Source organism: Gasterosteus aculeatus, chromosome 15, assembly GCF_964276395.1.
Source record: "Gasterosteus aculeatus chromosome 15, fGasAcu3.hap1.1, whole genome shotgun sequence".
NCBI lineage: Eukaryota > Metazoa > Chordata > Actinopteri > Perciformes > Gasterosteidae > Gasterosteus > Gasterosteus aculeatus.
Genome location: NC_135703.1, coordinates 14,399,111 through 14,422,771, shown reverse-complemented (window position 1 = coordinate 14,422,771; position 23,661 = coordinate 14,399,111). Strand labels below are relative to the sequence as shown.

At 46.0% G+C, this 23,661-nt stretch overlaps 2 protein-coding genes across 2 annotated transcripts; both read right to left on the bottom strand.

The window, feature by feature from the left end:
* Positions 1-1,200: 1,200 nt before the first annotated feature.
* Positions 1,201-6,282, bottom strand: pnn (pinin, desmosome associated protein). The gene is made up of 9 exons (XM_040199196.2): positions 6,119-6,282; positions 5,658-5,735; positions 4,612-4,683; positions 4,205-4,280; positions 4,011-4,105; positions 3,789-3,864; positions 3,274-3,429; positions 3,047-3,185; positions 1,201-2,943 (listed from the first exon to the last, which is right to left on the bottom strand). Exons 1-9 carry the CDS (start codon positions 6,229-6,231, stop codon positions 1,739-1,741), a joined length of 2,010 nt encoding a protein of 669 aa, XP_040055130.2. The 5' UTR covers positions 6,232-6,282; the 3' UTR covers positions 1,201-1,738.
* A 1,195-nt stretch (positions 6,283-7,477) lies between these two features.
* Positions 7,478-21,868, bottom strand: fbxo33 (F-box protein 33). The gene is made up of 6 exons (XM_040199198.2): positions 21,285-21,868; positions 18,604-18,714; positions 17,376-17,536; positions 17,014-17,222; positions 16,608-16,905; positions 7,478-14,814 (listed from the first exon to the last, which is right to left on the bottom strand). Exons 1-6 carry the CDS (start codon positions 21,716-21,718, stop codon positions 14,549-14,551), a joined length of 1,479 nt encoding a protein of 492 aa, XP_040055132.1. The 5' UTR covers positions 21,719-21,868; the 3' UTR covers positions 7,478-14,548.
* Between the last annotated feature and the right edge of the window lie 1,793 nt (positions 21,869-23,661).

Below are 23,661 nucleotides of genomic sequence, written 5' to 3'. Positions count from 1 at the left end.
AATTACTCAAACCCTAAGGCATACATTTACCTAGCGTTGCAAAGGGGCAAGAGGTTCTGGTAAATTTCCAGAAGGTTTCTGGAAAGTTTGCATAGGAATCTTTGCTCGGGAATTTAGAAAAAAGTTTTTTGCAAAAGCATATAACAGAGAACTTAAATGTAGAACACGACTATGCAGCATAGCTCAGCTGGAGCCTGGATGCAGCTGGTGGGGAACCTCGTCTGCCAGAAACCTAAATGTAAACATAAAACGTAGCACTTTGGGATTTTCTTAAATATAAAGTGCATTACAAATTAAATGTATTAAAACGTTTTTGAACGTCTGTCATTACGGAGCATATTAATTCCTTGGCAAACCGAAGCCATGTTCCTTTTAATACGTTTATTTGTATACAGTAGTGTAGGATGTACGTATGCCCACACAAAAGTGCACCATCACCTCAATTAATCACAGCTTTCAGGGTCCATCAAAAGCGCGAGTTGGGCACCTTATCACTATCATTTAAGCACAAGGACATCGACTCAGGTAAGTTTATATTATTGATGAGACAAACAAGCTGCTAGTCAACAAACTGACAGCTCATCGTTGGAGAAAAGCTCAATGTATCAATTGTAAGCTGGCATGGCTACTGTGAGTGGAGGTACAGTACGATAGCGGTCTGACTTGATATTTTTACGGGTGAAGGTATCTCAAAAAAACCTTTAACGGTCTTTAAAGATAGTTTTATAAATTACATTAGCCCCGCAACTATTAGAAATGTTTGCATGCATGTCGGCTTATGACAACGTAAATACAGTAAAATTACCCCAAAATGTGCAGTTAATTCTGTGTAAAGTTTCCAACTTTGAATATTCCCGGAATTTTGCAACCCTACTTTTACCACAGCAACACGCCGTCTCATCCGGTTTGCACTTAGTGGAACTAGTATTTGTATTTCAAAATGACCCAGTCGAGAGTCTGGGACGAGTTAGACCGCACAGCCAACCAGGCTCCGCACATCTGGGAACTCAAGACTTAAACCATTACAAGATCACTACTTGTCTTGGATAATTGGAATGTTAAAGGAGGGCAGCTTAGACTTCGGGGAGATTTATTTTGGCAATTATTGGTCCAATCCCTGCAACAATGAATCCAATTCAGGTGATACTGAAAACCGTTGCAGACCCAATGTCTGAAAATATAAAATGCACACACACAACGTATATTTCACCTTTTAATTGAAGCAAATTTGACGGTACAAAAAAAATGGAAAAAACATTTTCAAAAAACAGCTTTTGGGCTAAATCACACACACAGGCCCACGTGGTGAAGATACACGTCTTGACATTGATCAAAAGGGTGGAAACAGGCTGAACAGCATCGTCATGTCAACTTGAAATCACTAGTGCAAGTTAAAGTTACAGCGACTAGTGCGATGAGACGCGTTGCACGAGCCTGTGGCGTCACGAATAAGATGAAACTTAACATTCAACGATCTTCGCCACAAAGAGCTTTTCATAACTCAGATGTCGGAACGAAGACAAAAATGACAACTAAAGGAAGTCTCGAATAATTTTGTCTGTCGCACCTGTTTGATTCTAAAAACAAGATATCCATGGTTCTCAGTTCCTTTTTGACATCAACTTGTAAATCCCTAAACTGAGAAAATAATTAATCATGTTAAAACCTCAAAAAGGCCTTTGTGACATTTTAAGGGAAAATGCTCAATTAAAAACGTTATAGCGTATTTTCCACCCGTTCAGCGCCTCTTGTCCTTCCTGTCTCTCTCTTTATGCTCCCTATCGCTACGGGACGACCGGGGCCTTCCTTCCTCACTCTTCTTCTTCTTCTTCTTCTCCTTCTCCTTGGGCCCCTTCGAGTCCCTGCCTCCTCGCTTGCGGTTACCCTTCTCCTCTCCTTTTTTCCGATCCCGGGCCTTGTCAGACGGCCTCCTCTTGCGCTTGCTGCCGTCTCGGCTGCGACTTCGGCTGCTGGACGATGAGGACGAGGACGAGGACGAGCTGGAGGAGCTTGACCCAGAGGACGATGAGGAGCCTGAGCTGGAGGAGGAGCCGGAGGAGGAAGACGACGAGCTTTTGCTGTGGCCGCGACTCTTCTTTGGCTCCTTTTCCTTCTGCCTCCCTCTCCCACTGTCCTCCCCCTTAGAGGGCGCCGGGGGGGCGCCGAGTGCCTCCTGGGAACCGGGCAGTTTTTGGGGAGCCTCGTCCCCTTGTTTCTCCTCCACAACCCGCTTCTCTGGTGCCCTGTTTTGGACCTCGGGGCCAGGGATGACATCCTGCCCCGGCTGCGGGGGGGCCGCCTGGGGCTCTGGGGTTGGAGCGGACGCCGTGTTCTCGGAGGGCTTTACTGCCGGCTCCCCCGCGGTGTGGCCGAGCTGGGGCTGGCGGCCCGGGTTTGCTGCGGCTGCTTCAGAGGACTGGGCGTCCTGGCGCTTCTCACTTTGGAGGTCAGTGGGCCCCTGCTCACTAACTGTTTCTTCCTCCTTTCCCTCCCTCCTGTCCACCTGCTCTGGCCCACCCCCCACCTCCATCTCCTCTGACCCTGAGCTTTCCTCCTTCTGCCCCATGACCTCTACGTCTTTAATCCCCTCCTCCCCTACTTTCTTCTCATCCTCCTCCTCCTCTTCCTCCTCAATTAACTCCACCATCTCCACCTCGTCCTTCTTCAACACTTCCTCCCCTTTGTTGTCCTCCGCTGTCACCTTTCTGTCTCCCTTCTTTTCCCTGTCCTCCTCATCCTCCTCGTCTTCCTCGTCCTCCATCTCTACATGCCCCTTGTTACCTGTCCCCTTGACTACCTGACCCGTGGGCTTACCCTCCGCCGAGTGGTCCATCCCTGACGCTGCCATGTGTCCGTCCTGGTCGCGGTTTGGTTGCCTGCGGGGGCGGGCCTCCATCTTGCTGAGATGTTCGGTAAAAGCCTCACGCCTCTCGTCAAACACGGCTGTGGACAAAAAGAACCGCACAAGCCACAAAGCGACACACACATTCCGTCAGTACAAACAACGCATGGACAAAGTGCCTCTGGATAAAAGAACCCCACTGACCATTTAGTTTCTTGGTGGAGTCATCGAGGAGTTTTTGTGTGGCGGAACAAATTTTTCCAGGTACAAAAAAGATGTGAGGCTTGGTCTTTGTACGAATGAATTTCACCAGATGATTGTTGTGGCTGTTCCACTCCTCTTGCTGACAATGGAGGAAAGAGAAGGTTAAATAAAACTTTAGATCTCATGATTTATATGCTGTCATTTTCCAACCCGTTGCTCTTTCTTACCAGCTGAGCTAATTCCACTTTCTGTTCCAGCAGTTTCAGCTCAGTCTGTTTGGCTCTCCGCTCTTCAAACAGCTCTCTCTTATCACTCTCGGCCTTCTTTTTCTCAGCCTCAGCCTGAACCTCGAGCTTCTGCTCGATCTCCGTACGACGCTTTTGCTGCAGGGGGGACAGAAGATGCAGAGACGGGATGAGGTCAAGCGGAAGATTGAACACCGCAGCAGCGACTTGACGGACACTCGGCCACCAGTTCCCACGGCATTGTAACTATGCTATTGTGAACCGAATCGACACGATATGAATATATACAATATAAAGAGCAATGACAGTCAAACCAAAGGGTTTTGCAGACTGGTCTCAGTGAAAAACGACCAGCACAGTCAATAAAAACATAATTATATGAAAATATTTAAGGAGCATATTTGTATCTTTGTGCAGTTCAGGACGTCTGTAAATTGACCTCTACTGCCGACCTCAACGGCCAACACATCACCAGTGAACGGACGGCGCTTCCTCACCTTCTCTGTGGAGACGTGGGACTCTTGTTTGAACTTTTGCAGGGTCCCCATCAGCAGGCCGAACATACGCCGGTTCCTGAACAAGAGCACAAACCCGCCATCACACACACGACGGCCAACTTTCAGATGTACGACGACGAACATGGCCCGCTTTGAGTCAGGCGCCGCTGGCTTCCCTCCCCCACCGAGGGTCATGGCGGCTTTCAGCTGGTGCCGGCCTACCTCTGTTTGCCCCGCTCATCCATGGTTTGATCTTGGATGAGGTCCCTGCGTGTTCTCTCCTTGGAGGTAGCTACCACGGACGATTGCAACGCCGGCTGAAAGAAAACACGACGGGCAGGAAACCCGTTTGTTCAGTCCGAAAAACAACTAATGTTGTTAAACTGAACAGAAGCGATTAAATCCTTATTCCAAACCTTTTTGTCGTCGTCATCATCGTCAGCGTCGCTGTCCTGCCGCGCGTCTCTCCTGGCCCTCTGGTCCCCCGCCAACCTGCAGGAAAACAAAGATAAGACACTCGGACGCCACATCTTCTGCCTCAATGTAGCGAGCTGTCAGCTGTGGATGACATCGGTCAGGACAAACAGAATCCAGGTAATTTGATTCTGAACCCAGTGGCACATAAAAACCACCTCGGACCGTTTGGAGCTCTGTCAGAATGAAATGATTTGAACTGGATAAATTTGATTGTTAATTGAGTGGAAATTGATTTATTTTACTATTCTACTTAACTTGCCTGCTCCTTTCAGCAGGTTTGATTTATTTAGTCATTGGATCATTGTGAGATGGTGTGCAGAGTTGTTAGCATGATTTTGAATCTCACCTCAGCAGAGCTCCTTCAATGTCCCTCTGCTTGGCAGGGGGGCCGCCGCTTCCCATGTCTGAGAGACTGCGCCTGCGACGGACAAACACGCGGCGGTTAGATGCAACCAGCAACTTTGAAACAATCAACTCACTGAGACTTTCCAGCCACTAAGAAGACCTTATTTTCCAAGTCATAGTTTCACAAACAAAAACAAGTTCACGTATACAGCAGATTGTTTAGTTAACTTGTCAAAAACTTTAGCCTTTATGACCCGGTCCAGTTGCCATAGAATGCTTTTGATTCTCGCCTTGACTGATGTTACTTATGCGGGAAGAATCAAACGTTCTTAAAGGGGGGAAAAAGGAGCGCTTCTTCCAAAGCAAGAGCAAATCCAGCCTCCGTCAGTCTGATTCAAAAGAAAAAATCCACGCACCCATCGACCATCACAAAATGGAAGATAGAGTAGCTTGGGGTGGAGGAAGACACTCGAACTTGCCGACAACAAAGTAAACTAACACGGCAAATACTTCTGCTGACTTAATTAAGGGGAGTGAAATGGAATCTAATGGAATGAGTCAGTTGTGTTTTGTTTTCATTTCATATACACAAATCCCAAATAAGTATATTTATTATTTTTAACAGAAAGGTTCAATATTATTTCACAAGTTTTAAAAAATGCTCCCAATTTCTTATAAAATGCCCCTGGTTTTCAGTCAGTGGGGGCTAAAATTGCCCCCTAAATATGTCAATTTCCTCCCCTGCATCATACATTCATGAGTTAGGATGTTCAGTTTCAACTGTTGGCTGATGAGTCCATTTCATTGATCATTCATTTTTGTGCAGTTAAAAGTAATATATTAAAAAGGCGTGTTCAGTTTACAGTCTGAATATTGAGTGCACACAATTAAAATATAAACAAGTTTTCAGTTAAATTGACAGGTTATTAATTAGCCCAAATCAAAATTGTGCCTTAAAGATCGGAGAAGAGATGGACCAAATTTCCCAAGTGGTTTTTCTAATTCAAATGAGTTTGCTTGAGAGCGATGACGACAGTGAAAGCTTACCTGAGCAGGTTCAATCCCCTGCCTCTACCTCCACCCGGGCCTGCCATGGGGCCGCCGAGCCGACGGTTCTGACCCGGCCTGCAAACACACAAAGAAAATCACGTCAGGGGAAGTCTAGAAGCAGAAACATCTGTTTGAAGTAACGAAAGCGGTAACGGCCAACTGGGGCGACACCCAAACTGCGCCTGCGCGGCCTTGCACAGTCGGCGTACTTCCACTGCGAAATGAATAGCAGGTGTTCATCCCGGATTGCTTTTACTAGCTTAGTGTGGCGAATGTCAGCCGTTTGGACCTTGCTTTGGCGACCGCCTGTAAGTACCTCACGCGCAAAACTACGTGCCGAAATGGTGATGTTTGCTAAGTAGCTAACCGACTAGTGCTAGCAATTCTAGCTAGCGTTAGTCACTTGAATGGAAGAAGTCTGGTCAGCTTATCATATAAAGACATAGATGTTTTTTTACCTTGACTCGTTAGGGTCACGTCCCGTCAATTTACGAATATGATCGTCCACATTTTTCAGGCTTTCTTTTGCTTTTTCGAGCTGGTCTTGCAGACTCCGCACTACCACCGCCATCTTGGAATCCAGTTAGCGCGAATCACGTGGTTCTTCTTCTTCTTCTTACCCACGCTGGCCCTTTTTTTCTTTCTTAGAAAGTGGCGGCAGAGATGCGAGGTTGCAGCGCACTACCGCCACCTTCAGCTCAATAGTTTATTTGTATCCGGAAAGCGCAAATTCCTAATTTATTAGTTTAAATTCACCTATTGACAAACACACGTACGCATTATAAACCTCTTGAACCCCAAATCAACTGAAAAATAAGCATCTCACTAACGAAACCAATGTAAATGCCCAAGACCACGTCCAATTGTGTGTTAAATCATAGTGGGACATTTCACATTGTGATTTACCTACCATAAGCAAAGCATCAAACTGCACTTCTGCAAATTACTTCGTTATAATATTTTGTTAAACCAAAATACTTTTTCTTTTCGGTGATGTTGAGCAAGTCGAGTTGAGAAAGTACCCACTTACAGTTTGTTATCTTCACGTTAACTGTGGGTCTCTCAAACGACTTATTGTTACAGCTTAATTGACACCAAAATATTAATCTAATTACCATGAACTAAACAAGATATTGTCTGAGCTCTGAACAAGGCAGGGAACCAAGTACAATTGGCATACAACCTTAGAAAAATGCCTTTCTGCATATTGAAGATTTATTTTTTCATGTGCTGTTTTTGGCTTCATACAGTGGCGAAAGTTTTTTACTAGACTCCTACATGCTTTGTAGGTGGGAAAACCTGCAAAATTGGCAGTGTATTAAATACTTGTTCTCCCCACTATTTGCTATCCTGATCTATGGCCTCCATGTTTTTAGTGAAACTTTATATATACTTGTGCAACAGTTAAATAGTAATTCATTCTTTCTGATATCTGAAGTATTGAAGATGCCATTTTTTCTCTGTATTTGTACCTTATATTTCTACAGATTTGGTTTGTTGGGTTAGTCAGTCAGCATCCATCTTCCTGCCCTCTTTCGCCTCCATTTCCCTTATGCTGTATTGTCATGGCAACAGAAGCTGAATGTCATTTATAAGTGTTTTAAATTGCCCAAGAGGAAAACCCTTGCAGTGTGCAGATGTGTGACCCTTGCAGTGTGCAGATGTGTGACCACTCCTTTCAGGAGAAGAGTTTATGTTTCTGGTATTCCCTCATCAGGCTCAGGTAGAGTCTGTTATCTGTAACCATGGTTACATATTCTACGTGGTCAGCGCTAAAAGGTTTTCAGCTGAAGGTAAATAAGACACTGGCAGCAAACAACTTTTTTAATGCTTTTATTCACTGACTAAAAGAGAAGCATTCATTCAACATTAATTCAAATTAACATTCGGCATATTGACACCCCCCCTCAAGTAGACGCCATGAGTCAGCAAAGAGGTTTTACATGGAGGTTTTCTCCTCAACCGAACCATGGATCAACACTACAATAAAATGTGTCCTCTCAGCCAGAGAGGATTCTTTCCCTGCAGACTAAAAAAAAAAAAAAGGAGACAAAAACCAACCAACAGCTGCAACGGTTTCAAATCAGAGTTTTGTATTATTTCAGAATTACATTGAGAGCAGTTGAACAGACGTAGATTGAGCAGAGTTCTCACCAGAGTCGTTCTCGCGTACAGGCAAACAGAGGCCCGTTGTGGGAGTGGAGCTTTTCTCTGGTGTTCAGAACAAGTCTTAATCCACGCCGCCGCTCGGCCATTTGTGGATCGGGTTGGAATTTTCTGCATTCAAAAGATGCTCCACGTGACCTGAAAGCAGGTCCAGCTGTGTTTTTTGGCTTACGTCTGCTTTCCTCCCTACAGAGAGGACCCACTGCTATGTGCTCACTTTAACAAAAACACTCACACAGGAACAGAACGCTCAGAATATTCAACATTAAGGATGGTAAAACCATTTTCGCACAAACACACACGACGAAGTAGCTTCGCGGATTTAAAAGTCGGTGTGACTTTATTTTACACTTGATGTTCATAAATTGAATCCGGACATGTGTTGCATAAGAGTATACCACGGTAATGCATTGTTGATACCTAATACAAATATGCACTGTGTGAGTTTTTATATTTATATATATATATATCTCTCTATATAGATCTATTTATACTTCTTCTTCTATGGTTTTCTAAAGACGCAGCCGAGGCGCTGTCAGCACTGCTCGTGCCCCTTTGTGGCCACTAGTAAGACTGCTGTTATTGCAAACTGTCCTGATTTTAAACAAATGCACAACATTCGTACCACGATAAAACTGGGGCCGTCTAGCCGGTCTCACGGAGACCAAGAGGGAGCCCGCCGCTGCCGGGCTTGCTGACCAGAATCAATCAAGATCTCAAGAAAAAACTATAAAACGAGAAGATATCACGAATCATTAAAAACGCCAAGCATTGTCGTTGCAAGTTCTGGCTGGTTTGCGTCTCCATTTATACTGTGCGAGCAAAGAAAAACGGACAAAAGAATTCAATAACTAGAGACGAGTGTGGGCTATATGCTTTCCTCTTGCATAGTTGTGCGGCGGGACTGGTTCCGGACTTGACGAGCGAGGCCGCGTTCAGCAGCGTGTCGGAGCCTCGTAGCTGAGCTCTGAATGAAGACAGTTGGCCGATACTCAGCGCGGATATCTACCGGTTCCCTGGTGTAGCCGGGCGCTTCACGGCAAGGGAGTTTGGCCAGGTCAATGCGATCATGTTGTTACTTCCTAAACAGTGTGGCAAGTTGTATGACAACACTTCACCGCTATGCTGAGATCTAGGTTGTAAACAGGCTGGGAAGAAAAAGAAGAAGAAAAAAAAACACTGGTTGAAATACAAAAACTGGAAAACCCAAACTTCCTGCGAGGCTTTAGAGGCCTTTTTTCTTCTTCTGGGTGCCGTTGGCGGAGATCAGACCCGGCCGCGCATACTTCCATCGATATGTTACACAGGACTGATTCCGCACAGGTGCCGTGCGCATCCGGTGTTTGACAAGTTTCTGAGAAAGCGAGAGAGAACCAAAGAGATTTTTCACAGTCCGCTCAAAGTCTGGTAGTAATTTGTAGTCTCAGCGTTTTGGTAAACAAACACAACTGAAAGCGTCTGATAATCTGACGATGAGAAAACCACGTCTCTTCATTCGGAGACAAGTCCCTGAACCATCACACCACCTCTCTCTACATCCCTCTTAGGTCTACTCTCCAAATCATCCCGGTACAAACTCTGCAGCTGGCAAAGATCCAAGTGGAATTAAACTGGTCCGGTGTGCATCTGCCTGACTGATGCAGGTCTGACAGTCGGCTGCTTTGGTACTAAAATAACACACGTCTGATCCATCCACGTCAAAGGTGGAGGTATCGGCTATCGGGGAGGAGCACAGCAGGCGTTAAACCAAATCCTTTGTATGTGGCGCTGGTAGGACAGACGGACCCAGATCGACCGTGTTACTTAATAAGCCGCCCAGACCGACGGCTTCTGATGCCACTAGATTACAGGCAAGCTGCGGATTCAATTACGCAGAGCTCTGATATCATCCCAGCGCTCTATGAATGCATAGAATAAGCAGGTCAAAAGGGCAGAATGTTGGCTGGGACCACATCAATGCACAGTAACTGCTGATAATGGTCTCCCAAGTAACCGAAGCCTCGCCTCAACCCCCCTGGAGCCATTTTAAACCCGGCTCTGTCCGTCCGACACAGTCCTCTTCTGAATGTGCGGCGGGCCTTGCGTGTGAACTCGTTGCGTCTGTTAAAAACACAGACCGGTGTTCTTTAACCTAGCCGGTTAACCCGATCACTTCATGGAAAGCTAGTTCCTGTGCCGCATTTAGTGCACTTCACACTCGAGACCTTTTGTGTACCGGACACAAAAAAAAAGAGGCGTGGAACTCGGGCCCGGGATGCTGAAGGGAGGACGGAGCCACACTTTGAATAACCGCCTCTAAAAAACGCCCTGCGCTCTGCTCAGACCAGCTGCTGATGCCCTTGGTTTGGTCGATAATAGCTGCGTCCCAGATCTCTTCCAAATAAACACACACACACACAAAAAGAAAAACACCACGCTGCATATTTTACAAAAAATATAGCAAATATTTACATAGTCTAACTTTCATGTGGACACAACTAGCTTTGTAGCAAACGGTTGCCCCAGGTGGAATGTCCCGTTCCTAGCAGCAAATCACGTCACAGGGACTTAAAAACACTTCACGGCACGTTTGCTCACCTGTGCCCCCCCCCCCTCCCCCCATCCCCTCAGAGAGGCTGCAACCGGTCAGAGTAGCATTGGGATGAGCCAGATTGAACCCACTCTATGGACTCCTTGTCTTGTACATTTACATTAGCTTCTCACAGGGGAGCAGGTTACGGGGGGCACGGTGGGGGGGCGGTAATGCGGCGGCCCGGGACGCTCTGCGTCCGCCTCTGGACTGGAAGACGCCTGTCTTTTTGCTCTGTGAGACGCGACAAAGCCGCTGACCCTCGGTAACCAACACATGCTGGTCATAACCATCAGACTGCACTTGTCACAACACGCAGTCTCCAGCTGGGGGGGCGTTTGCGCTTTGGTCTCCCTTCACGCCTCCACGTGAACAGAGTGTCACCACTGAGAGGGAGGAAAGAAAGCACTGGAAGGAAGTGTGGAGCAGGGAAGCAAACTGGACCGGCCTCCTGCCAGCGTGTGCGTACGTGGGCACTTCAGATAGACTCGTGTCTGTTCTACTGTGGTCTTTGGCAGCGTAAAGAAAACACACCAAGGAAGGAGAACAGATCCAGTGACTCCTATTGTTTGTGTGCGTGAGCGAGAGGCCTGAGCGCTGGTAACCTTCCTTCCTCAATCTCCTCTTTTTGTACCCTGAGAACAAACAAAAGATTCCCCCTCCTTCCCCCCTAAACGAGATGCCATCACTCAAATATATATAGATATATATATATATTTATAGATACACACACACACACACACACACTTTACAATTGGGAGTGTAATATATATATTTTTTTTATTCTTCTCTAGCTGACTTTTGTCTGTGAAAGAAATAAAACATTCAGGGCAGGAAAAGGGCGGCGCTGGTGATGTGACTTCTAGTGTGGAACCAATAACAGTTAAGAAGACAAGAGTCAGGAGGACACACACACACACACACACACACACACACACACACACACACACACACACACACACACAGTGGAGTTTGTAAAATTATCTTTTTAAAATAACTTTAGTAAAAAAATAAACTAAATGGATTTGCCCTCAATCAGATGACACATTCTGCGGTAGATGTCTCCCCTCTCAGTCAGGTGATCCACACCCGACACAAATCTCTAAAAAGATCATTAAGATAAAAAAAACATGAAAATCTGAACCACATTTTGGTCTAAATGTGTCCGTTGGGCTTTGCTCTCCCCGCTGAGTGTGCAGCTCTGTGTGCAGCCACACAAGGCCGTTAAAAGAAACTCCTGGTACCAGAGCACATTTATCCTGAGATACGGACCGAGGACCATAGAGATTCATCATGGCTAAACCATCGAGGTCCCTTAACACACGAGCCGACGTCTGGTAACACGGGGCCCTCACACGGGGCCCTCACACGGGGCCCTCACACGGGGCCCTCACACGGGGACGCGCTCTGAACCGAGCAAAGTGGCGGCACACCGAGGAAGATCCGTCTACGTAGAATAACAAAATAAATACAAAATGAATCACTGGTCAGCCGTGTAACCTACTGACCTCCATATGGACCGTCACAGTCTGCGATGCCATTTCCCCCCCGAACCCTCTAAAACTCGGCAGGTGTGCAAAACAAGTGAGCCAATCTGGGAGGGGGACGCTCTTAAAAATAGGGCCAGTTGACAGCATTTAGTGAGGGCATCGAGGCGCTTGGATTTTCCCCACTTGAATCCCAACTTGGCTGAAGGAACGCCTCGACGACTCTTCCTTCCCCCGGCTGTCATCGGCAATCCCGGGTTACCGATTGGTCACAACAACAACAACAACAACAACACCCCCCCTGTCCCGCCCACTCGAGGGACCAACTCCTGCCCTGCTTCTCCTCCCAGAGCATGAATGACATTGCATTTGGACGATTAAAGTGCCGAGGACTCCTTTGCCCCCCGAGGACCACATGTGATGCCTCGGCGGCACAAGTCGCTTCACACCGCAAAATGGACTACATTCACTTCAGAAATGACAGCACGGACTCCCTCCCCCCTGCTGCAGCTCTGTGCCCCCCCCCATCCACTGAGATATGAAACATGTGCAGTGAGCGGACAGCTGTTACCATTATTTAGTCTTTTACCTTAATCTTTGAAAACAAATGTATGATTAAGTTTACGGATCCCCGACCAAACCCGAGGCGGAGCGAAGGTTTATCAGATGGCATAATGAACAACATCATCAATAACAACAACTCTATCCAGAAATCAAGGGGGCTGTTTTCAAGGCAACTGTGACTCGAGGAAATAAAAAAAATATAGATATATTTAACGAAAATATCTCACACTAACTGATTGTTTCACACACCCTACTGGACTTCATCACCACCTCTCCTGCACGTAGTGATGTTAAAAGCTGACAGTAACACGTGGAGGGTTTTCCACCCGTGAGCTTGTTGTGCTGTTGGTGAAAGGTTTTGGACAAAAAATAAAATAAAAATAGGGTCCTGTGGCGAGATATGCATGTGCCCGATTTCTGGGGCAAAGAGAGCAGCAGGCCTTCGATGTAAAACCCAAACCCGACTGGCCAACAGAAAGAAACACGACAAGAGTTCCGTTACATTCAGTGCATCTTTTTGTTTTAACGGTTCTTCAGCATGAAATGTTTTACCCCAAAGCAAGAAACCCATGCGCAGAGAAGAAGAGGCTTCCTGCCTCTGGCTGCAGAACCCGGGTCTGGTATTTGCCACCTAATGGAATACTGGTTGTTTGCATGGCCGCACCAGTAATTTAGTAAAGTGGGCAGTCAGAGATTTCCCTTGATATAAATATGTATATGTCCTTCCAGAATGAAACCGTTCCACCACTTTAGGAATACAGCAGAACTAGTTGAAGGTTCTTTTAAATCCCAGGGCTCTTTGACATGATGACTTCCCATTTTGATACAAAAAGGGCTCCGAAGCCACTGATACCAGTCAGAAAGTCCGGCCTGCTATAGGTGAGCAAAGGCAGCTATATATTAGTTCTGCATACAGCATTAAACCACGGATGGAAGCACAACAGTGTGCCGCCGTGTGACGGGCTGGATTCTATCGTGGGGCTCTGAGCGGCAGTCGGTAAACGCGGCGCCCTGTCGCATCTACAAGCGAGTGATCGGGTGAGTGTAAGTGTTTTGGCTGCGATCATGTAACATTATTCTCCATAACACCTTCGGCAAGGGGCTCAAGCTATCCAAAAAGCGTCACAACATCAGGGTGGTTGCTGGTACGCAGCAGTGAAACCCACCAGCCACGTCACAGTGGAGATCCCCACCCTGCTGCCAAGGCCTTCCAAGTGGTGGACAAGTGTCAAAAGCAGCAGCTATGGTTGGTACCCAGGAAGTAATCGATTGGTTAGTTCACAAACTCCAACGCTCGCCGGAGTGGAGCTAACAGACCAACGCAGAGCAAACGGTTTAAAAAGAAAACTATATCTTCACAACTAAAGCAGAATACCCCCCCAACTGGTCCATCACTCACTCAAGCTGCCTGCTTGTTTGTTTGTTTGTTTGTTTGAGCTGTGAGCAGGGCTAATATATATATATATTGGTTTTTAAAAGACACACAAAGCTAAAGGGAACCACCACACAGGAAAAAAACGTTTTTTCAGAGTCGGTTGAGATGAGAAACAGAAAAAAACAAATCAAAGTTACATCGTACAGCGACTCTGGAGGTTGTTACGGTGAGTCGATCCAGACCAGACTGGGCCGCGCAAGACAGTTTCGGAACCGTTTCAGCAGACTAAACGGTCAGGACTCAAGTCTTATTTGTGGTCAGGGACCACAGATTTGGGATCACTTCAAATTGAATGAATATAGAATTTTGATTAAAATGTCTCATTTGATAAATGGATATTCTTAATTGGTATGATTTATTTTAAGTCATTGGCCAACGAGAAAGGCAAAGCAAGAAAACAGGGAATCATTTGGAAAATGACTTGATTGTGTGTTAAAACCCCTGTTGAAAAAAAAAAAGAGAAATAAGTAAAATAAAAACCATCAATTCACATAATTGTAATTTCTAGATTTTCTTTTTGAGGATCCAGTTTAGAGGTCTCTCACACGGGTGCGTTGGGCCGAGTTAAGAGGTCTGACTCGACTTGGTCTTTGGCCGGTCTGGCCTGGTCTCGACACGGTTTAGGATGTGACGCGTTGGACTTGCCCCGCCCCCTCCACCCTCGCCCCTACATGCCGACGCTGAAGGCCTGCAGCTCGCGGTGGAAGTGCTGGGTGGGCTCGGACAGAACCAGGCTGGAGTCCAGGCACGGGTGCCAGACGCGGCCGAGGCCCAGGGACACCTCCTTGACCAGGTTGTGGACCGGGTCGCCCTCCATGCACACCGACTGGTCCGGGTCGAAGTCGATGCTTTCCTCGGAGACGGTCAGGACGCGGAGGCTGGAGCCCCGCAGGCGGGAGATGGCCACCAAATTGTGGGACCAGACAGTGTAACCTAGAGAGAGAGAGAGAGAGAGAGAGGTGCAGGGGGGTTTAGGGAGGCTGGACTAATCTTGCAAATAATGTCCTAAACAGCACAGAAACATAGAAAACATGAGTGACGTAACAGGACATACTGGCTACATATTTGCTGTGCGATCATCTCACCTTCACCTACTTCTAGACAAACAATGTACTTATATCTGGCAGTTTAAGGGACTGACTCGCCAGGAATAATAACTTTGATAAGCAAATTACTTCACGCGAGACTATAACATTCCACCGGTCACTCCCCTTCACACTGCACATGCCACTTTAACTGTAATTCATCACTTTGTCGTCACTCGTCACTTTGTCACTTGTCTGTTACTTGTTCGTTAGTGCACTTTATGCTTAATATTTTTCTTTTTAACCTTTTTAATATTTAAAATTCTTAACTTTATTCCCTTGTTTTATACTAACCCATAGCCTTATTCTACTAACCCATTGCATTAGCATTGCATTAGCATTTCATTTTACTTTATTTTATTACTTGTGCACTGCTGTCTTGTCTGTCTACTGTCGCGCACTAACCGCCAAGACAAATTCCTTGTATGTTTGGCATATTTTGGTAAATGAATGTTTCCTGATCCTTCTGTGTGATGTGGATGCAAAAGAATTCTCACATCGACAAACCCACAGAATACCAGCACCAGTCTGCCATCAGCAGGAACTGGTTTCCAGTGTCACCGTAGAACAGCCTCGCAGTCCCAAACACTAGTCAAACACAGACCGTGTGGAGCAGATTTTATATTTAGCAGCCAAATATTTTTCTTACCGCTACGTGTGGGGGAAAGCCAACACACTGAGCACACCATCCCAACAGGGAATCATGGTGGTGTAGCATCATGCTGTGGGGATGCTTCACTTCAGCAGGTACAGGGAACCAAGTCAGAATTGAGGGAAAGATGGACGGAGCCAAATACATGACGACTCAAACACACAACCAGAACTACAACGGAGCGGTTTGGATCAAAGCACGTTCATCGTTTCAAATGGCCCAGTCAAAGCTCACACCTCAATCCAATTTTTTAATCTGGAAACCGCTGCCCACAGACTTTCTCCATCTAATCTGACTGAGCTTCATCTTTTTAGCCAACAAGAATGGAGGAACATTTCCAGCTCTACAGCTTTCGTTACCTCGTTTGACTGTGACTGGCACTGATGTTCCGTAGATGTGAGACCAGATATCAGCAATAGACCCGATAAGATTATTATTATTTTTTTTTGGACAGTCGGTCATCACCACACTCACTGATCTATATTCACTTGTTGGTTTGCATTGGCTGCATTCATGTCCCTCAGCAGAGGGGCTGAAGAAGCTGCCGGGCTTCAGATGCTTCTCACTTATGTGAGAGGGAAACCGTGGCACTTATTTTATAATCTATTATTTTTATTCCCTCAAAATAAAATGGATCCATAAAAATGAATCTTGAGTTTACCGTATGCCTCCGTTGAAGCAAAAAAAAAAAAAACTAACTAAAAAATCACACCCAAAACAATGAATGTAGGTTAATTATGTGGGTGTAACATGCTTAACACGTTTGGTTACAGTTGACCTCATTCTTGCCTTCGTAATCTTCTACAATTAATAAAGCGACTAACAATAAGCACATCAATTCTGGAAAGATTGCCTGAAAGTGAAGTCCTTTTGACAAGCACACCTGAATGTAAAACTAGGTTTCGACAGCCACAACCACATGGATATGCTATTCCAGAAGTTGACCTGGAAAAAAACTGTACGTCCCTAAAACAACAAGCTCATCTCACCGTGTATCACCAGTACAGCCAGCTGAGTACATCTCCACGAAAGGAGGACCAGTGGGTCTTCGTTGCGATTGATGCTGAGGTCGGGGAAGTCGGGGTCGTCCCTCAGGAGCAGGAAGTGAGTTAGCGTTTTGTTGTACTGCTGAGAGATGAGCTCCAGCGTGCCGTCGGTCACCAGCGTGCTGTAACTGTCGAGGTGGAGGCGCTCCAGTGGCAGGCTGGGCTTCAGGACCCTGAGGAGCTCCGAGCTGTCGACCTCCAGGGCCATGATGTACACTCGCAGGTTGGCGCTCACGCGGATCTGGGGAGGACGGGGGTAAACTTGACAACAGGTGGAGGAAACGGCTGCCCCTGGAGCCTTGTATGTAGACGGCAGAGGAAGACGGAAAAACAGAGTTCGCTGCATTACCAGTGCTTTCCAATCGTCCTCTGTAGCGGTCCCTTCCAGCGGTTTGAACTCCAGGGCGGCGCCGTTGAGCAGCAGAGAGAGGCGATGCAGGGGGGTTCGACGAGGAGAGGCCAGCAGGCGGCAAAGCTCAGAGGTCAGATCAGCAAAATCCAGAGCCAAAGAATGAAGATTAGATATACGATCCAACTCTGATGGGGAGATGAGAGGACCTGAGGGAAGTTCAGGAGAAACATGATGTTCTACTGGTCTGGAATATGCACCAGTAGGATCCAATCGGCGGGGCTTTGTTTTTAGCTGAAGCTTATAACTGCGTTAGAACGGTTAAAGACACCGAGATCCAGGAGAGTCACACCTACACATACCCAGCTGGTGGTCCAGTAAACTGAGGTGCTGCAGGGTCTCCACGGAAGGATTCGAGAGGCAGGCTAAGGAGGACGGAGTCACCAGACCCAGCATGAAGCTGCAGGACAACCACCTGAGCTGCCTGACGTTGGACAGCAACTCCATGAACAGCTGCTGGATTCTGCAGAGAGAAGACAATTAGCTTCAAGTCACTCTATGAGCTCAGGACACCATTGTGTGCTTCGTATGCCAGCTCAAATCAAAGAAATTGTGCTTGTGACGAACAAGAAAAGAAAAAAGCTGAAGAACGACATGAAACCCAAAAAACAATGCATGTAAGACTTGCAAAAGCGGACCAAATATTTCACCATCTTACACGCGGTGCGATGAGCAATGACCAAACAAACAACAGACTGCACCAGAGTAATCCAGCCAATTATGTGTTAAGCATTTTTATATGACTAGCAGGAGGTTAATGAAAACAATCTGACATTGTCTTAATGTGATGCCACGCGCTCTCCATGAATGGCAAATACTGATCAGGCCATCTAAGGCGGCGATGTGGGTCGTCAAAATAAGTTTTATATCCTGACGGATATACAGGATCATGTACATTATAGAGCAACTTCACTCTCAACTAAGCTTATCGTCTCCGAGCACGTCGAGGACAAAGAAGCGGCCCAAAGCACGGCGACACTCAATTCACAGAGTCCGTAAATCTATGTGCGAGCGAAAATGCATGGCATTCTATTTGTACGAGTGCCGCTGGAGCAGCACATCCCCACCGGGGGGGTAAATATCCTACGTTATAAAACCCCGCTGTTATTGAGCAGCATGTAGGCACACTGGATTGTTTGTTAAAATCTTTACATGATTGTTTGCAGTTCTCAGTCATTAAACTGGGTGGGCTCGGACCGCGCTACATTATTCATTGGCACGTCCTCCCAGCAGTCCGCTGACAGAGACCCGCTCCGTGTGTTTGGGGTTGTGGCGATGCTGCGCTGACTCGATGTCTACCCATTTACAAAATGGGCCGCCCTTCTGAAACAGCACGCAGTGTTCTGTTCCAAACGAGACCGCCTGCACACAAACCTCCATCTGACATCAAAAGGACAATACTATGGATTTTGTTCCGTAATCACCCATTTAGCAATGCAAATATTTTTACTTACAAGGCAAGAAAGCACTCTGCAGTGTGGGCAGGAACATTACCCTCAATACGTGGTTACTAAACTATATGTTGCTTACTCATTGATCTTTTTGTCCCCTTGGTGAATTTGGTGCAGGTTGGAGCTGTCCAAAAGTCCCTCCTGCTGCAGAACGCAGGTGTCTCCATACAGACTCAGCTTCCGCAGGTTTCTAAGGAATGAGAAGGAGAGAACATATAAGGAAAACAAAGAAAAAAGAGAAATACATAAGTGTTTATTGTTTTCACAAAGCGTTGTCGTTCAGCTAGCGAGTATAAAACAAGTTCATCGTACCAAGCTAGATTTACATTATTCTCTGGCTTAGAGAACGCAAATAAAAACACATATCAACTTGGGAAGTTGACCACCCGGTTCTCAATCTAGCTTTGAGCAGGTTCACATAAAAGGAGGGCATTGTTTGCCAAAAAGGACCGATCTCTAACATGGGACCCGTCTGCTGTCAGCAGAGCGGCATAATAAACAGAGCAAACTTCTGTGCATTCGTCTAATGTGATAAAACGCATAATGCAGGCGAACAGCAACACACACACAACAGCTGCTGAGTTGAGATCAAAATGAAGGCAACGCTTAAGGATGAAGTGGGTAAGGGGCCATTGGTTGTTTTTCTTTTGTGGATAAACCCTATTCATACCTGGTAAATGAAGTAAAACCTAATATGAATGTTCAAGCGCAGGCTATGTTCTTCAAAACCAACAATAGGAAAACATCCGCATTTCAGTCATTAATCAGATGTGTGTATAAAAAAAATATACATGATTGGTATAAATCGGCAAAAGCTTGACTTGACCGACTTGTGTAATCATCTTAAATGGGTGATTTTGATGCGTCTGCTTGCACTGTCAACATTTGTTGAAGTGATGCAAGTTGTGCATCTGGTTTGATCACATGAAGCGGACGAGAGGTGTGGGAATTTTTCACAGAAATAGCAGCAGGTAGAAGGGGGGGGGGGGGGGCGTTGAGTTCAACCCATTGCAATGTAAGCAAACTTCAGAAGAAGGGGGGGGTGTTACCTCATACTGTAGCCATTCTGTGCGCTCTGATCTAGCCTGCCCAGTCCTCCTGTATATTGCTGCGTTGCACTCTGCTGCACTTCCCTCTCGATCCCTTCATCCCCTGCTGCCCAAAATAGATTTCCACCAATCAAACCGAAGACTAGAATTCAAAGGTTGATGCTTTAACAGCAGTGCCTTTTGACAATAATGTTTGGAGGTTGTCGGCAATGGGAAAGGAAGGTAAACCACACATAACGTAGGCCAACCCACCGCGCTGTGTGTGTTTGATGTTTGAGAGCCAAGCTTAAAAAAAGTGCAACCAAAAGCAGGCTCATGTGCAGCTACTTAATGAGGCAAACCGGTAGTTCAGGAACAATGAGCTATCTATGCCCATTATTTCTGAACCAAACAGGTACCCATGGAGTTAGACACTTTTAGTCACTGGGAGCTTTGGTTAGATATGACCGCTGATGGAGGTCTTTGTCGGGGGTCAACTGGTTTGGAACTCAATACAAATGATAGACAGCAATAAGATGACACAATAAGCAGAGTATGACACATTTTATTATGACTTAGTGCTATTTTTGTATTATTGCTGGTTGTTTAAAGTAGTCTTAAAGAATGCAAAGGGCCAAGATCAATCCCTGTTGAGTTTTAATACAGACTTTTACACAAAATGTACTCAAAACTATATCTTTATGGTTTCTAATACAAGAAATCCACACCTTTTCGGAGTAAGGGGAAGTGATACAAGCCAGGCGCCGACCAATCCAACCGTGTTAAATGTTGGACGTTGCAGGAGCGTCCTTAAGAGAAAGCTTATGTGTAATATTGAGGGCAAAATGATCCCAAATTACCACATTCTATAAAAAAAAAGAAAAAAAAGAGCATAAGTACATAAACTGACTTCTTGAAGTATGCTGCCTCATTCGGTCCAGCGTGAATAACTCAAAATAACCTGCTGCATGTATCGTGGACACCAGCCAGGTTTCTGGATGGAACATATCGAAACTGCTCAATGAGAAGAAGTCAGACAACAGAAAAAGGTTTCAACCCCCTCAGCACAACGAAGACAGAAACACAGCGATGGATGGGACCTATTTCCAACAATGCAAAAGCACTGCCGCGAATAAAAGGGAATGTGGGAGAAGGTCGGCCTCTCACTCACACACACACACACTCACTGCACTGAAATCAGGAAGCCTCACGTTCAAAGCAACGTGTTACTTCCCCAGCACGGATGAGCCTGAATGCACGCAACAGACAGGTGGTTTCATCTGACCTCATGCAACCTCCTTCCCACATCTAAATGCTGTACACACGTACACATATTGTGTGCGTATGTCAGCGCTGATATCAGCAAGTCAAGGCCGACAAAGCCTTCTCCAGCCACCACTGCATTGTTTCTGCTGGTATGAAGACCCCAATGGAGCATAGAAAATACAACTGGCAAGAAAAAGACACGCAGAAGAGAGATCAATGCTTCGTTGTCATAATATAACAAATAATGTTCCCAGAGATTAAGACAGTGTCGGATGCTCACTCCACCACAAAGACGAGAACCTGTTACGTAACTCCTAAAGCCAGGGTTTGTTTATAGCTAACTAAGCTAGCTAGATGCTAGCTTACTGCGACGCACCAAACACTGCGAAATGGGAAAAAAATGGCGAGGTGGGGGTGGTGTCGCGCGACACGAGAAATGGAAGTTTTATCGTAAATTCAACGATACCTGTTGTTACGGATGCTGGAGAAGACGCACAGCACCTGGTCCAGGTAGGTGGCCATGGCGTCTCTCCATCGCTCGGAGAGCTGCGGGTCGCTATCGGGCTGGTCCATCCTGTTGGACGTCTGGCCGCTGTTCAGGGGGCCGAGGGAGCCCTCCACCGGGGCCAGTTCCAGTTGCAGCTCCCGCACGAAGGAGCCGAACTTGCGCATGAGAAACTCCAGCTTTGGGGTCTCCTCGGAGCTGGAGCCGCCGCCGTTGCAACCACCACCTATCCGCAACTTGAGCTCGGTCCACAGCGCCGGGTAGAAGAGACACTCCCTCCACCGGCAACACACGGCCGAGGCCCGCAGCTTGTCTCGGTCGGAAAGGAACGAGAATATGTGGACGATAAGCTCGCTGGGCAGATCCATGGCTCCGATACCCCCGCACAGAGCCATGGCGAGACAAGACAGCTGCTGCACTGAGACCAAGCAGTTGTAATGTTACAACTGTTTTTTAAAAATGGGTGCTGCTACAGCGAATAACAGCAACGCGTCTCCCCCTCGCTGAAAACAAACCGTTCTTTAGCGTTGCGTTCAATACTATTGGACCGTACCACTCAATTTAGATTCACGGAAACAAAACAGTCCTCATAATATTCATTAATGCCCGGAGCGTTATGAGTGTCATATTTCGTGGTTATAAAATGCAATATTTAATTTATTTATGCATGTTAGGGTTCAGTAAAAACTCGCCACATTTTTAGTAATTTATATCCGCATTGCCTCGATGCCGAGTGAATGGTTTAGTCCTGAAGCGCTCCTATTTTTGCCATACTGCCGTGCTCCGCAGGAGGGCGGTGTTTCTCAGCAGTTCAACGCGAGCCAACACGTGATCTTTATTCGGTAAAGTTTGGAAATGGTGTGAAAATGAATAGGACAGCACTTTGCTGCAACATATGCTGTCACCATGACAACGTAACCAAATATGATGAACAATTTAGGGTGTTTTTTTCGAACTTTTTACTCTTTATACTTTTTTGAGCTGTAATTTCCATTAATGTTTTTGTTCAAACCGGCTTCAATGAAAAGGTTATATGCGAGGAATAAATGAGTAAATATTGCCTTTCATGTTTTTTTGTTAATCTTTAAGCCTTAATGTTTCTGTGTAAATTTAATATGACAGGCGGTACACACATCCTTCCTCTTTGTTTACCTATTGTTATATCTCCATGCTTTCGCCGGTTTTGCAATGACTTGTGAGTAATTCCCTCGGTCAAGTCAGCATCCAATGCCAAAGGTTCATTAGGACCTCAAAATGTCGACCAGAGAGCCCCAAACACCCGGGGATCCGACAAGTGGCACAGCCCTGATTGAATTCTGCTGAGAACTTTCCATCACTGATTTCTTACAGATAATTAAATGGTAAATGGACTGTACTTGTATAGCGCTTTTCTAGTCTTCCAACCACTCAAAGCGCTTTAACACTACATGACACCATTCACCCATTCACACTGTGAGATGCATGTACTGGTAAAATATATTATAACATTGTTTTGTGCTAAGGCCGTGTCTCAAGTGTCCTGTATTTGACCCTGAAGTGCGAGGAGCAGCATGATACAAAATGTTGCTTTGCAGCTGCGCACTGAGAAGGGAGGGCGGTTAACTCGATCTCGTAGAAGCTTCAAAACAGAGGACTCCTGTTCATGGCCTTGGTTCATATCTTATTCGGTACGAAAGTTCCGGATCCACATTTTTTACTTTATGTCAATTAACTATGATTTGCACCGGCCACTGAGGAGGATCTTGTGTGTGTGTGTGCTACCCTCAGCTTCACCTGGGTTCTTATCTCAACCTGCTTTGTAGCTTCTCGTAACTGGCACGGAGAATGTTCTTCACATGTGTATAAAAACTCAGCGTTTTCACTGCTCGGAGACGTCATTACGCCGAGCGCTGAGATACGTGCTGGTGTGTTTGACCTCCTGCCTATAGGCAATAGTTAGAGCCAGATATCTGCGGAGAATTGCTCATGTAATCTTTTTCTCTTCTAAATAAATGTTAACTTTTTGACTTTAATTGAGCAGCCACAGGAGCAATGTTGGGTTAAGAGTCTTGCCCAAGGACACATCGACATGCTGGTTAGCCAGGCCTGGGATCGAACCAGCAACCCTTCGATTGGAGGACGACCGTGCTCCCCACTCATCCAGGGTCGTTACTTGGAGAAGACCAGGCATATAGAAAAAAAAGAGTAGGAGATTCTCTGTTTAGGTTGAAGTAGTAAAACACAGTATATTTAAAAAAAGGAAAAAAGATTTAAGTGTTTGACCGCGGTTATTTTTTATAAACGTACCAGTGTTTGATGCCCATCTTTTTTGATTGTGTTAGAGCTACAAGACGCGTTC